Raw genomic sequence first — 16,100 nt, 5'->3', positions numbered from 1 at the left:
TCTTAAATCCACGATATCTAACTGAACAAAATGTTTCAAAAAGTGAAAACCATGCCCAGAACAAAATAATCTTTTTCAGAGCACACCCTATTTTTATCCATGCCTCAGAAGATAATCTCTCATTAGTGTTTTCTCTATGTTCTCACTAACTTTTTTTCATTTATTCATCTTTTACCCTCTCCAGTATGGTTTCTGTTGGTCACTTCTACCCAACCTGCTCTCATTGGAATCACACTGCCTAATAGTGAGAAATTAAATCCACATCCTCAGTAAATCCATGGATACCTCTTCTAGGCAAATTAATTTTCTTATACACTTTATCTCTACCATTCTCTCTTGTTATCCTTCTAATATCAGTGTCTTCAATCTCTATCACCTTCTTGGATCTTCTCTCCCTTCCCTTTACTAAAAGTCAAAAAGTTCTCAGTTTGTCTTTTTCTCTCTCTACACTCTCTCCCCACAAGACCGTCTTCTCGGCTAGATTTACAGTCACCAATCATGACAGGTAGAGTTGCCATCAGACATTGTGTTTCTTGATAGACATCAAAGTGCAAATACCTAATGAATGTACAAGCTTGCAATTTAGAAAAGATTTCTCTGCATTCACCTTTATGGGCTAACATGCTGCATGTACCTTCCACTGAGAGAATTTCACTGGTTTCCTCATACTTCTCATTGTAGCATTTAACATAATGGACATTCAGTATGATCAACTTGTTTAGGTTTCTTTCCCTGTAAATATCAGATAGAGGGTTGGAGTTGTAGCTCAGTGGTAGAGTGCTTGCCTAGCACACATGAGGTTGAATTTTATCCTCAGCACTACATAAAAATAAAATAAACATATTGTGTCCATCTACAACTAAAACAAAACAAAAAAAAATCATATAGATGAGAGTAGGAACTGTATGTCATGTTCACCTCAATACCCTCAGAACAACTTGCAACTGATTTACACGATGTAAATTTTTAAGTGTAGCCTAAATGTAACATTAGTGGGTAAATCAATTATACCATTGATTTTTTGATCAAGTCACAAAATGAAATGTGATGAATTCTTTCAAGAATAAGTGCAAACTTTCATAATAAAAATTTAATAAAAGAAACAAAATAAAAAGTTGACTAAATATGAAGTATATATTTTATTTTATCAGACAAATTTAAAGGCACACCTGAGATTATATAAACAAATATAATTAAGATTTAATAAATAGTACAAAATTAAATATTTCAATAAATACATAAATAGATACATCATAAGGGTCCTGGATAAGGAATGTGATATTTTATAATAGTCCTGAAAATATCTAAAAAAATTATTGAGTTCATGTCATGATAACAGCAGGAAGGAGAGTCTTTGAAATGGCAGAACTTGTGGGAGTGTGGTAAGGTGTGTTCATCAGTGAGAAGCATTTCCCTGCTGGACCAGGTCTCATTCCATGCTCCTTAGTCTTGCATACAGGTTGGCTGATGCAGAGAAGGATTTCATGATTTCTGCTCTGACCACCTCCCAGGCACAAGGCAGGTATTTCTTCTCCTTCAGGTAGACAGTGATCCTGTGGAAGTATTTCCTCACAGCCCTCAGGGGAGCCTCTTCCACCTCCACCTGGTGGGTCCCACAGTCTTTCAGGTCATCCAGATGCTGATGGAGGCCAGTGAGGAAGGTGTCCAGGAGGGTCTTGTTCCAAGCAGCAAAGGCCTCCTGGATGCTGAAGAGGTTGAAGATCTGCTGGGTCATCTGGTGGAGGACAGCAACAACTTGAGCCTTCTGCACCTGCTCACCCTCCAACTGCTCCTGGGGGAAGGCAAAGTCCTTTCTGTACTTCAGGCAGGAGAAACTGGGAATTCTCCTCATTTTTTCCAGGAGGGTTGAGGTCCCCTCCTCATTCCTGTCAGGAGTTTCAAGACCCAGGTTGTGTATCTGAGGCAAGTCACAGCCCAGAGAGCAGGTGGCCTTGCAGTTGAATACCATCAGGGCCAGCAGGAAAGGCAAGGGCAAGGCCATTGGGGATCTTGCAGATGCTGCTGGGCTGCTTGAGATGGGTGATCTTGAATCTTTGCCTCTAGGTTCTCTGAAGCCCTTGACTTGTTCCTATGTCTTATATAGAAACCATTATACTTTCAAGTTTCTGAATGTCACCCCTGGAACTTTCTACTTCTGTTTTTGCTTTCCTTTATGCATTCACTACATGTGCTTAGAGCACTGTTTCCCAACCAACCAGTTTTTCAATATTAATTCTCTGTCCCCTGCCCTGAGACCCCCCCTTTTAGAATTATTTTCCCAACTGAAACTCCTGTTACTTTTTTGTTCCTACTGGGCCACATCCCCTTCCCTTTTATTTTTATTTTGAGACAGGGTCTCACTAAGTTGCTTAGGGACTTGCTTAGTTGCTGAAGCTGGCCTCCTTCTATTTCAGCTTCTGCAGTCACTGGGATAGCAGGTGTGTGCCATCTTTCCTGGTGTCAATGCGCTGGGAGGGGTGTACTAGGAAAGAATAGAGTTACTTTAGATTAAGTAGAGGGGAGTAAATGGAGGGTAGGAAATATGAGGATAAGAAGGATAGTTGAATGAAACAGACATTATTACCTTATGTACATATATGACTGCATGACCAATGTGATTCTATAACATGTACAATGAGAAAATTAGAAATTATACCCCGTTTATGTATGATATATCAAAGTGCATAAATGCATTCTACTACCATGTATAACTAAAACAAAAAATATTAAACTAAAAGTTAATTAGAAAAGCTTTTGGTGTTGAATTTAACTTTCTAATTAAGTTTACTCTGTGGCTTTAATGTAACTAACTTACTTATAGAAATCATTGTATCATATTCATGTGCCAATAAGCTCTTAATAAAAGCATAATAATTTTAATGTAATAAAATATTTAAAATCATTTAAATGCTATAAACTATGGAAAATTATTTTCTTTACATCTATTGTTAGTTTACTTCACTTTAACTCTACAAAAATTTTTACTTCATTCTTTGCTACATAGTTTTCAAAGAGTTGATATTTTCTTCTCTTCAGTACAGAACATAATAATTGACAAGTTGAATAACATTAGTAGAATCCAATAGTAAGATACAAAATTTTTATATTTAATGTTCAAAGCCCAAAACACACTCATAAGCACTGTTTTGAACTTAAGAAAAATTTACATTGAAGATAATGACAGCCCATCTCTATATGGAGGTCACCTCTCAGGATGTAATTTGGAGATTCAGCAACCCAGGAAAGTCCTCCAATCCCAGCCATCTATTTGCCACAGGTTTGGAACACTGATCTTGCGTACACTTTACTTATCTCCATGAACTCAGCACGCGTGCTTTCCATGTCATACAAAGGAAAGCCAAATGACTTCTTCTTTTTTTTTTTTTTTTCAGTGCTGGGGATCAAATCCAGGACCTGTTGAGGCTATGCAAGCATTCCACCAGGGAGCTACATCCCCAGCCTAGAAAACCCAATGAGAAATAAGGTATAAATTTTTTATTTTATTTATTTTTTTATTTTTATATTTTTTATTGGTTGTTCAAAACATTACAAAGCTCATGATATATTTCATACATTTGACTCAATTGGGTTATGAACTCCCATTTTTACCCCAAATACAAATTTAAGGTATAAATTTTTGTCAGATACGGTTAGCTTTGAGTACCTCAAAGGAGTAATTTTCACACTTTGGGAACCAATATCATGATAATGAGAAAACAAAATTGAGAAAATGCTATCACTTTTATTTTTTAAAATTTAATTTCAAACTTTCTAAAGAAATTGCAGAAGTCTAATCCTAGTTGACTCTTATCAACACAAGCAAATCATCTTTTTCCTAAATACCAATACTGAGATCTAAAGATATTAAGGTTGGTCGCCTGTGCAACTGTTCCACGTAGCACATAAGACACTAGATATTTTTCTTTCTCATTTTCTTCTTCATAGAAAGCAAAAGTTGTCACTTTTTATATCCCAATGATTGGAGACAAAAATAACACAAATACATGTCAAAATGTGATAAAAACATAAAGAAAACAATATCCTTCTAGAAAACAAAAGAGACAAAAAATAACTTAGCTACGTTCAGCCCAGCAAAGCAAATTACTAGATAGGATAGAGAAGAGGCAATTGGGTGAGGAATGTAAAAGAAAGTAGCAAGCAGATGTGAGCTCAAGGAAGAGTCATTAATTCCTGGTCCAGGGCTTGTTTCCAGTTTTGCAAATCCAGGCTTCACACAGTGTGAGGGAAGACACATCAACCAACACATAAGTTCATGTGCAAGAAAGGCTAATTTGTGAAATCTCAGTATTTTATCTGGATAATGGAAAAGTGTTAGATATATTGAATTTTCCCTGATGAAGAAAAAAACCTCAAAGATCAGTATTCTTCCTGTAATTTTTCTCTGTCAAGAAACAAAGAATTGATACTTTCAAAATATATTTTCCCAAAGCTAGTAGAGATAAATAATATAAATCATGTTAATGAAAGAATGAAATATTTAAGTTGTATAAAGTTTTTACAGTCAATGAGACATTGCCCCTAGAATTTCTAAAATAATAATAATAATAGCAATATTCATGTTTCTATATATATTTAACATGTACCATTGCTCAGCCTATTGAATTTCCAGAGACCATAGCAGACAGTGCTATTGCCCACATTTACCACAAAAAAAAAAAAAAATGGAAGTACAGGTGTCTCATGAATAGCGGAGCCAATGTTGGAACCCAATGCACCCTTTTCTCACTCCCCAGTTCTCACTTGGTTTCTGGGGACATTTCTGGCCAAAAGAACCAGAACTGATTTCTAGATTGATCAATATTTTCCTGTACAGCCCTTCTTCAGCCATGACAGTCTTTCTATTCAGCTCCCATTCCTCCCCTTCTCTTTGCCAGGCAATGTTACATAATAGCAAAATTGGCCTCCATATACTTACCAATGTTGTATCCTAGGCTGCCTTCTTTCAAATGTATCCACAAGAACTTAAATGTGTTGTTAAACAGTCTGTGCACCTCAGTGCATATTTATGAACACCTCTTAGAAATCTTACATATTTCTATTCTTGCATTCAAGTATCTATAAAGCTCTCTATTGTATTCACCACAGCCCAAGGTTGTGGGTCATGATCAAGCCAGAGGCTTGAGACAAATTACAACTAAACCAAAGAACTAAGGCTCAGAGCTCACATCTGATAAGGCTCACAGAGGCAACTAAAGGTGTAGAAAGGAGAGCCTTTCTGGAGAAAGGAGAGTCCAGGGTACTTGAGGTGGAGGACTGAGATGACAAAAGGCTCTGGGTCAACTGCCTTGCTAGTTGCTTCATGTCTCCTGTTTATAGCCTGGAAAAGTTTACATACTTTATATAAAGAGATACGAAAAATTGTGTTCTATATGTGTAATAAGAATTGCAATGCATTCCACTGCTGTCGTGTATTTAAAAAAGTAAATAAATAAAAGATTAGAAAAAAAAGAAAAGTTTGCTGCTGGGTTTATTTTATAGACTTATTTGGAGAAGTGGGCCCAATAAATTGAAAATGTCAGGATAAACCAAAAGAAAAGATGTTGGAGGAAAAGAATATATTTGCAGTGGTAGAAAGTGATTGGACAAAATGAGCATAGAAACAGAGGAAACTCTGTCTTAGACTTTCCATATTTTAAGGTGGATCTTTGTGGTTGTAAAAACTACTGACCTTTATTCTTCCATTATTTCAGGTCTAAACAAACAAACAAACAAACACACACACACACACAGTAAATGAGCATTTCCTTCCTTTATCTCCATTTATTTCTATGGGATAATGGACTCCATTCCAGTTTGACTACCAGATTTTGCATGCAATAATTAGAATAGTACTTTAGATTGAAAAGCACTGGATTTTGAGTCCTTAGTTCAAGGTTTTTCCTGCCAAGATTCTCATTCTTCTTTTTGTATGACTATATTCTCTCTTCTTGCTACCAGGGATGGAGCCTTTAATGACTTTGCATCTTGTTCCTCAGGGTATTAATCTCCAGAATATATAATGAAGTAAAAAGATGAATACCAAAAATACAAATAACCCAATTAATAAATGGGCAAAATAACTAAAGAGAAACTACTCAAAAGAAGAAACACAAATGATCAACCAAAAAAAAAAAATGTTCAATATCTCATCATCTCTAGCAATCAGGGAATTGCAAATCCAAATTACCTTGACATGTCATCTCACTTTAATTAGAAAGGCAATTGTCAAGAATACAAATAGTAATAAATGCTGGCAAAAATGTGAGGGAATAGTACACTTGTTCATTTTTGGTGGGACTGCATAGTAGTACAATCACTGTGGAAAACAGTATACAGATTCCTCAAAAAACTAGGAATGCAACAACCACATGATCCAGTAATCCCCTCTTGGGTGTATATCCAAAACATCTAAAATCAGCATGCTCTAGGGAAGGAGCAACATCAAATTCATAGTAGCACAATTCATAATAGCCAAGCAATAAAACCAGCCTATGTGCCCATCAACAGAAGACAGGATAAAGAAATGTGAGATAGACACACACACACACACACACACACACACACACACACACACACAATAGAGTTATTCAAACATATAGAATAATGAAATTATGGCATTTTCTAGTAAATGGATGAAACTGGAGAATATGATGCTAAGTGAAATAAACCAAAAGTCAAAGACTGGATGTTTTATCTCATATGCAGAACCTAAAGCAAAAAATAAACAAACAAATCAATAACCAAGAAAAGAAAAATGGGGTGGGGAATCCAAAGGGAGATGAGGAGATGAGTGTGGTGTAGAGGAAGGAGATTGAGAATGAGTGATATAGAGAAAGGGGATTGAGAAGAAAGGAAGAGGGACGACTGGAAAAGGGAAGAACTGAGGAGTGAACTAACCAAACTTTCCTATCTACATACATGAATGTAGCACAGTGAATTGAACCTTTATTTATAATCATAACACAATAAACTCACACTATAAATAAAAAGAAGAAATATCAGTAGTGTAGAAGGAAGAAAATGGGGGGAGAAGGAAGGGGCAGGGAAATTATCAGGGATTGAACTGGTGCAAACTGTGTACCATGCTTGTACAATTATGTCAAGATGAACATAAACATGATGTATATCAATGATAAACTAATTTTATAAGGTCTAAAATTTTAAAGGCTTTGAAATAAGTAAAAATGAAAAAGCAGATTAATTTTATTTAGCACCATTTGCTGAGTCCCACTGCCCCACATTTTCTCTGTGAGATGGAGAAGGAAGAACCAAGAAGCTCAATTGAGATGCCATCATTCCAGGGAGAGGAGGGGTGTGGATAAGAGAGAAGTTAGTGATTCTGACGTGGGGGAAGAAAGAACAGTAGAACTGGAAAGATTGTAGATTACTTTCTTGTGTGCATAGTTGGCTATTGTTTTCAATATACTTTTGATAGATTTTATGTAATTGATGTAGTGAAAATCATATTAATATGCTTAATATAGTGTTAAAGTTTAGAGAGGAAGGATTCCCCAAACAGTTTTCAAGACTTGGTTCCCAGTGCAGCAATGTTGAGAGGTTGAGCTCTTGTGAAGTGATTGGATCATGTGGATTTTACCTCATCAATTGATGAGCCAACTGATATCTGAATGGCCTATGGGGGGCTGTGAGGAAACTGTAGGAGGAAGGGCCTACAGGAGGAAGTGGGTCTCTGGGGGCCTGCCCTGGAAGGGAAGGGTTTATCTTGAACCTGGATGCTTCCTTGTTTTTTCTCTGCTCCTAGGATGCAATGACCTGAGCAGCTTGGCCCCGCCGCCATGATGTTCTGCCTTGCCTCAGGCCCAGAGCAATGGAGTTAGTTGACTATGGAGTGAAGCCTCTTAATACAAAATACTTAATACTTGTTTATGTCAGGAGTTTTGTCCACCGTGACAAAAGCCGACTAACACATATGTTTATTTTAAATTATGACATAGTTATTTACAAAAACAATTGATAATTGTTTCAATTAATGATTCTTTGATTACCAGTAAGCTACTTGTGTTTTGTTGAATTGTTGAGCAGAAATAGAAAATTATTCAATTTCCATCAAAATATTTATTATTACTGATGAGAAAATGACTCCTAAAATTGTTGGCTTTGTTAACTTATTTAATTTACATAATTGTTACTACACCCATGTTCAAATACATTTCATTTTCTGATATTGTTGTATTTGATAAGAATTCTTTTATATTACTTCTTATAATTTTCCTAGTATTGGACATATTAAAATTTCTGTGGGTACACATAATCAATTCAACATTGACATGAAGACTGACACATTTCCTTTATAAACTGAAAGTAGGAAAATGCATCAGTGAATCTACTACCCAAAACTGAAAAAAAAAATTGGTCAAAACCAGTTGAAAATGCAACATGAATCATGGAAATCTAAAGTGCGAATGTGTTGTGTATAATTCCAAAGAAAATTTGAGTTAACAATTATAACAGGAATCAAAACTATTTACAATATCAGTTGTCAACCAGAATAAAGAACTGGCATTGAATTTCCATTCTGCTAGGTGTATGTGTGATATAGCACAACCCACTTAAACTTCAATCTACAGTTTTCTTATACATAAAATTTACGTTCAAAATATGTTGCAAACACTAAAAAAAATACTTGCATTTCAAAGACCTTAGCATAGTATCATCCATAGACAGGATTTAAAATTATGTAGGCATTCTATTATTTTTCTTTCCTGTCTAGGAGGATACCACTTGTTTTTGCAGAGAATTCTTATAACTTTCCCCCCTAAAGAGGCACTAACTGACCTTTAAAGAAGGCAACCTGAAAGCCTATAATTCTGTCATGAGTTCTATAAAGACTGAAGAATGGCTCTTTTTCATTTTAAAGAAGTGGAATTTACATGCACTCAGGAAATTGTGGCTCATGTTAATACCTTACAGTGGGAATGAACATTTTCATGGAAGAGCAGAAGACTCATAATGTTTCATTTTGATTCTGGTCCTAGGCACACACCAACACCACTACCACCCTTGCCCTCAGCATCCCAGGACTCATTCCCATAGCACCCCAGGTTTCTTCCTCTCTCAGGTAGAATTCCCAGGACACCCTTGTCATTCTCTCCCTTCACCTGCCTGCCCATTCACATAGGGCTGCTTTCTGAAGTGTTGTGGTTTCAGCTTAAAGGTTTCCCTGAAGAGCAAGCAGAAAAAGTAGAAAGCAGAAGTTCCCCTAAAACATCTAGGTTTTGCAGAGACATCTGCTGGAGAGCTCTCCTTTTTCCGTTGCATGTGATGTCATAGTAGCTGTACCCAAAGGAAACAGAAAGCAGCATTCAGTGCATGCAGGCTAAGGGAAACTCTTTCAGGGAAGAGTTCACTCTGATGTGACAAGAGCAGCAACAAGTTTGGGGGCAGGTTTCTGATCTATGCAGAAGTCCAACCACTGCATGGGTTTTTCCTCATAATGCAGAAAGTACTTTTGGGTAATGACAATGGTTACCATCTATGTAAGGATGTGTATCCGAGTAGTGATATCTCTCAATAACTACCTTCAAAAGCATGATATTTTTAAAAAATAAAGAAAATCTGGGAAGAGTTCTAGAGAAGACTGAAGAATAGTTACTCTTCACATGGAAGATAAGTCTTATTTGTAGGTTGAGTCAGAACATGACAGCTTGTAGGCCATTCTGGATACGTTAGGCTCTGAAACTGACTGGTAATAGGTATGTTACTCTCTGGGCTTATTCTGATGGCTGGCACATTCCTTCCTATTACTCTGGCTTACATTTTTTTTCCATTAGGAAATCACAATAATCATTTTCCCTTCCTCTAGAATTCCCCACTTGGGGGTCTTCCTTCACTCCTCATTAGCCTGCTCTGCATATTCACACAGCTGTTTTCTCCTCCCTTGTGGTTTCTTTCCATCAATTTCCCTTTTGTAATACAGATACCACATTTGACGGAAAAAGTTGAGTGAAAGTTCTCGGTTTATCAGAAACTCCTATGTGAGTGGTTTTTGTTCATGCATTATGAATGTTTTTGGAAAGGAGGGGATGTCCCTGTTACAATGATGTCATAGAAGGAAACAGCAAGCTCCACTGTACTCTAAGGTTATGTCAAAGTCACAGAGGAGGATCACCATCTGCTGGCCACAAGAGATGAGGATATCAGCAAATCTGTGGAGAGCTGGCATTGTTGGGTTTAAGCAGTGTTGATCTCCGATGATATAGTTTGTTTCTCCAGAGGGAAAAAAAGGCACAAGTCTCTTACCTAGGGGGGGGGGAAGCCTTTATCTTTAATATTGGAATAAACTACTCTCTTTGGCATTTTAATCTTAGGGAAAATTCATCAAGTTTCAGGCAGGTCCTGTCCTCTGAGCAAAGGACAGGTCTGTGCAGACAAAGGATCAGAATTCACCTTGCTCCGTGGTGATCACTACCTCCAGTTTCTCAGGACACAGAGCATGGCAGGGGAGCTGCCTATCCGCTGTGAAGCTCAAAAGATAGCCAGGAAAATCTGCTGAATGGTGTGTTAGCTTTTTATTAAGTGCAATTTGTCCCTACAAATTCCTTCCTACAATCAGATTCCATCCTTTTAATTTCTACCAGAAGGAAGACCTTAATGTCCCTCTGTGTAGGTCATGAGCTTGTATTATTTCTGTCTGGACTTGGTCATCAGAGCACAGAGGAGAGTAAAGGACTTCAGAGGACACAGTAGCCAGCTGACACTGTGGACGCTGTTTGGGTAGGACTGGGAGGGATTCAGGCAATCTGCACAGCACTGAGATTGATAAGTGGATCAGGAAGTGATTGTGAAGCTCAGGGGGAAGGAAGGGGCTTTGCTTTCACTGGGATCTCTCAAATCTCTCCCTAAGATGATTCTAGAGCTTTCCATTGCTTCCCTCCCTTTGGTGGGCTAGAGAGCCTCAGTTTATGTGTGAAGTAATTTTGGTCCCTTTCCTTTCTTTCCTTGTCCACCCCTTGTGAGGTAACTAGTTTAGGAAAAAATCTATGTGGATCTTTTTTTTTATGAACTTGGCTGTCTTTGAATGCTGACATCTTTCAATCATTATAACCTCTTCCATTCTTCACTTGCTACTTATTTACACTTGATGTAATTTTTCATTATATTCATATCATTTTTTGTTTATATAACTTGAAATAATTGTATGGCTAGCTTCATAATATAACTTCTCTCTGAAAATCTGTGTAGCCACATACTGCTTCAAATCCTAGTTTTATTAGCTTATGAATTCAACAGAACAGGGAGCCTAGAGGCATGGTGGAGTATGGGGTACGGGTGGGCTAGGGAGAGAGAATCAACACTGAGGTGTCAAGTGTTCCTCTCTGCAGACACAGGCTGTGCTTCACCCAACCTCATTTACAGCTTGGCACATTCAGGCACCGAAAAACAGGAGGAATGTCCAAATGCTCCTGGGATCACAACACAGCACAACCTGGAGACAATCACGTTTTTCGAACTGGATGACCAGGAATGTGAACATGGCCATGCTTGACTCTTCCTGTCTACTAAAGCCTAAGTTTTGAAGGTCAATGCCCATTGATGTTCAGCCCGGCACAGAATCAGTAAGCAGAAGGGGACCTGCCCGCTCTTCTTTTCCCAGTGAACTGCCAAAGAATCCAGCAGCTTAACTGTGCTCCTGTTTAGAAAGTTCCATGTCCTGATTCCACCAGCAAGTGACTATACCCAAAACACACCTCTTACATGTTCACAACATCAGAGCTCATGTCTAAAAATAGGAAGAAGTTGCAGGAGCCAGTATGATCCATGGAAGGATAAGATAGATCCTCTAAGCGTCCACTGAAACAAGGGCTGATCCTCAGGAAATAAAGCAACATCAATTGAGTTTGTTTTTCCTGCAGATTATAAGGTCTGATTTCGGGATTTAGAATCATTCCACTTGTTTCCTCTAACACAGAGAGGTGACTGAAGTGGAGGCTGGAGCAGAATCTTCGCCCAGAGATAAGGACAACATCAGTGTCCCCAGCATGAGTGACAGAGCACAGCAGCCTGCAGAGCACTGATAGGGTGGAGGGTTGCTCCAGTGAGGCCTGCAGGGGGAGATTATCCATGAGGCCAGTGCAACCCATGGAATCCCTCAGTCCTAGTCATAATGCAGCTCCTTTAAAAAACAAGCAATATGTGAACAGCACTTGAACTACTGGTTCACAGTCAGGAGTTTGAGAACATTCAACAACAATTAGGGCACCACATTTCTTTTTTATCATTATGCATTTATTTTCAGTCTTTTGCACTGGTGCATTCTAATTATACACGATAGTGGGATTTATAGTGATACATTCATATGTGCTCATAACTTAACGTTCCCTCTTTCCTCATCTTAATTCTCATTTTCACTCCTGTGGTCTCCCTTATATTTTCATTATAATTATTCCCCACCCCCCTCCTTTTTCTTTTCTCTCTCTAGCTTCCACATTTGAGTGAAACCATACAAACCATGACTTTTTGAGTCTGGCTGATTTTTCTTTCTTTTTTTTTTTTTTTTTACAAATTAATGTATTGTTTTATTAATATATAATAACATTATATTAATTAGGTTAATACATTTTTAGTAATAGTACATATATTTGATATATAATTAAATATAGATATTTGATATGAAACATTAAATAATAGATCACCCTGTGGTTTTTGTCATATCACTTAAAAAATTTTTCAGATAATTGGTTGACATTATAACACAGTCCCATCTATTTATTTGTGTGAACAACATTTTCAGTATATATCTATAAAAGTAAAAAATAGGAGTCAAATTGATGCTGAACCCTAGTAATATTAGTCAAGGTTTATATGAAATAAATCAACAATAAGGTAAGGTATATTATTTTGTTTTGTTTTTGTGGTGCTGGGGATTAAACCCAGGGCCTCATGTGTCGCGACCCCTTGCCCGCAAGGAAGACGCAACTCGGGAATCTTCTCTCAGCAGTTTATTCAGGTCCTTGATACTTTTTCTTCTAACCCCTGGATGCCCCTCCCAGCCTTAATAAAGCACCTCAAGCCCCAATGCGAAGCTGCCACGTGGACTTTTCTCACAGGGTGCCAAGTCACAGCGTGCCAACTCATTCTGATAAGGAGTTGTTTGTCACAGACTACAGGGGAAACCAGCGCCATCTTGTAATGGCGGCCACAGTTCACAGAAACGGCTCACCACACTCATGCATACTAGGCAATCATCAATAAATTTTATATCTTATTGAATTTACTGATTTGATTTCTGAAATTTGTTTTTAAGTACTTCAGAGAATAGGGAAGGCATAACAATGGCAGAATAATATTTTTAGACAACTGTTAAAGCTAGCTGACTAGTTACTGTTCTCTATGCTGTTGTGTATGTTTTGGTATCTTGAAATTGTACTAAGTATTTTAAGCTTTCATAAGGATTGTAAATAAAATATTTTTTTTAATTTCCATGTCTTTCTAAGTATATACTATTAATAGAGAGAAAAGTTGGTGGTTTTGAATCTTGAATCTGTCCACTTTTCCAAAATCATCTATAATTCGAACAGTTTATTATTAGAATCTCTTTGAGTTTCTTAGACAAATCATCATGTTATCAACAAAAATAATTTTTGCTATTCTTTTTTAAGGTTTATGGCAATTTTCTTATTTTCTTACAAGACATTTATAACAAGGTAAGATAATAATGGCAAATAGGCTTCTCAGTGAAATGATTGCAGAACAATATTAGTTATTATCTTTGGGGGTATAGCCTTTATCTTTTTTTTTTTTATTGGTCGTTCATAACATTACATAGTTCTTAATACATCATATTACACGGTTTGATTCAAGTGGATTATGAACTCCCGCTTTTACCCCGTATACAAATTGCTGTATCACATCAGTTACCCTTCCATTGATTGACATATTGCCTTTCTAGTGTCTGATGTATTCTGCTGTCTGTCCTATTGTCTACTATCCCCCCTCCCCTCCCCTCCCCTCCCCTCCCCTTTTCTCTCTCTACCCCTTCTACTGTAAATCATGTCTTCCATTTGTATTCTCTTGACTTACCCCTCCTTACCTCTTATATGACATTTTGTATAACCCTGAGGATCGCCTTCCATTTCCATGCAATTTCCCTTCTCACTCCCTTTCCCTCCCACCTCTCATCCCTGTTTACTGTAAATATTCTTCTCAAGCTCTTCGTCCCTACCCTGTCCTTGTTTACACCCCTTATATCAAAGGAGTCATTTGGTATTTGTTTTTTAAAGATTGACTAGCTTCACTTAGCATAATCTGCTCTAATGCCATCCATTTCCCTCCAAATTCTTGGCTGATTTTTCTTAACAATGTTGTCCAGATCTATCCCTGTAACTGAAAATGCCATAAATTTTCTTTTTCTTTATGGCTACATAAAACTCTATTGTATATGCATACCACATTTTCCTTATCCATTTACTTCTTATCCATTTATTTATCCATTTATTTCCTAGACTGGTTTCATAACTTGACTAATGTGAACTTGAAATTCATTATCATAACTCCCTCATCTACTTCATCCATGCTGTGTCTTCTCCTTGGTTCACAATTTCCACGTGCATCCCTGTTCTCCTTCTTCTTTTTTTTTAATGAGTCCTTTAGACATACTTGTCTCAACTCTCCCTGGAGTATTGACATTAGATCTTTGGTTAAGTAATCCAGATTTATATTTCTTTCCAATAGATTCTATAAACCAGGGTTACTGAGAGGACTGAGTTAATATTTGCAAGGCTCTAAGAACAGTGACTGTTCTTCTGTTCTTTTACGGCTTTCTGAAAGTGGTCTTTCAATGTTTGAGTGGATCATTATCTTGGTGATCATTATCACTCAGGGGAGGATAATATCCACTGACCTGCCAGACAAAGTGAGAGCTATAGTGATTGTCATCAGTGGTCAGCCTTCTGGGAGTTGGTTTTTGTGACTCTCCCCTTTTCTCCTCAGAGCTGATCACATGTGGATTAAATGTAAGCTGAAAGCAGTATAAAAATGATAGTAGGAAAAACAAACAATAAAAGCATGGTGTTATTATTTTTTAAAAAAAGGATACACAGACCATGGAATACAATAGAAAAACCAGAAATTATTCTACAAAAACAGCCAAGTAAACGTCAACAAACAGCAATAGCATACATTAGAGAAAAAAAAATTCTCTTCAATAAATAGTGGTAGGCAAACAGGGTATACATATGAACAACTATGAAACCAGACTCCTATTTCTCACCATTTACAAAAATCAATTCAAAATGCACCAACAACCTAAAAGAAAGACTCCAAACTATGAAGTAGTAGATGAACATATAGGGAAAAAACTATGGAAGTATGCAAAAATATTTTGATAAGATTTTTGATATACAGGCAACAAAAGTAATGTAGACAAATGAAATTATAAAAAACTAAGAAGATTCTGCACAGAAAAGTAGACATTCAACTGACTTAAGAGATAATCTAGAGAATGGGATGGAGAAATATTTGAAAATGATTCATCTCACAATGGTTAATATTCAATTTTTTAAATGGGCATAATATCCGGATTGACATTTCCTGAAAGAAGACACAAAAGAGGCAGCATGAAACACTTTCAGTATCACTAATAATCAGGATAATAGAAATCTAAACCACAATGAGATAACATTTTAATCTAGTTAAAGTGACTATTATCAAAAAAATAAAAAGTAATAAATCCAGGTGTTGATGCATGTAAGGCAAAATCTTACATATCATTAATGGAAATGTATATCAATATAACCATTATAGAAAACAGTTTGGAGATGTCTTAGAAAACTGAAAATAGGACTCCCATATGATCCCACTAAAGAATATATAGTCAAAGGGAAAAAACTCATTGTATAATAGAAACACCTGCAAAGCTGTGTTTATTGCCACACTATTCTCAATAGCCAAGATATAAAACCAACTGTGACATCTGTCAATGGATAAATGAATATATATTTCATATATGTGTGTGTGTATACACATATACATTCAGGCATCCATTGTGTGTCCATATGTACACAATGGAATATTGTTCAATCATGAAAGGATGAAATCTCATTTGCAGCCATGTGGATAGAACGAAGGTCATTCATTATCTT

General features: G+C 36.8%; 1 protein-coding gene across 1 annotated transcript; it reads right to left on the bottom strand.

The window, feature by feature from the left end:
• Positions 1-1,429: 1,429 nt before the first annotated feature.
• LOC113189653 (interferon alpha-5-like) lies at positions 1,430-2,002 on the bottom strand. The gene has a single exon (XM_026398541.2). The coding sequence runs from the start codon at positions 2,000-2,002 to the stop codon at positions 1,430-1,432; it is 573 nt and encodes a 190-aa protein (XP_026254326.2).
• Between the last annotated feature and the right edge of the window lie 14,098 nt (positions 2,003-16,100).

Source organism: Urocitellus parryii, chromosome 4 (assembly GCF_045843805.1).
Source record: "Urocitellus parryii isolate mUroPar1 chromosome 4, mUroPar1.hap1, whole genome shotgun sequence".
NCBI lineage: Eukaryota > Metazoa > Chordata > Mammalia > Rodentia > Sciuridae > Urocitellus > Urocitellus parryii.
This window is presented reverse-complemented; position numbering and strand designations above follow the sequence as displayed.

Coding starts and splice junctions, on each gene's coding strand:
- LOC113189653 (XM_026398541.2), bottom strand. CDS start 2,002: ATGGCCTTGCCCTTGCCTTTCCTGCTGGCCCTGATGGTATTCAACTGC.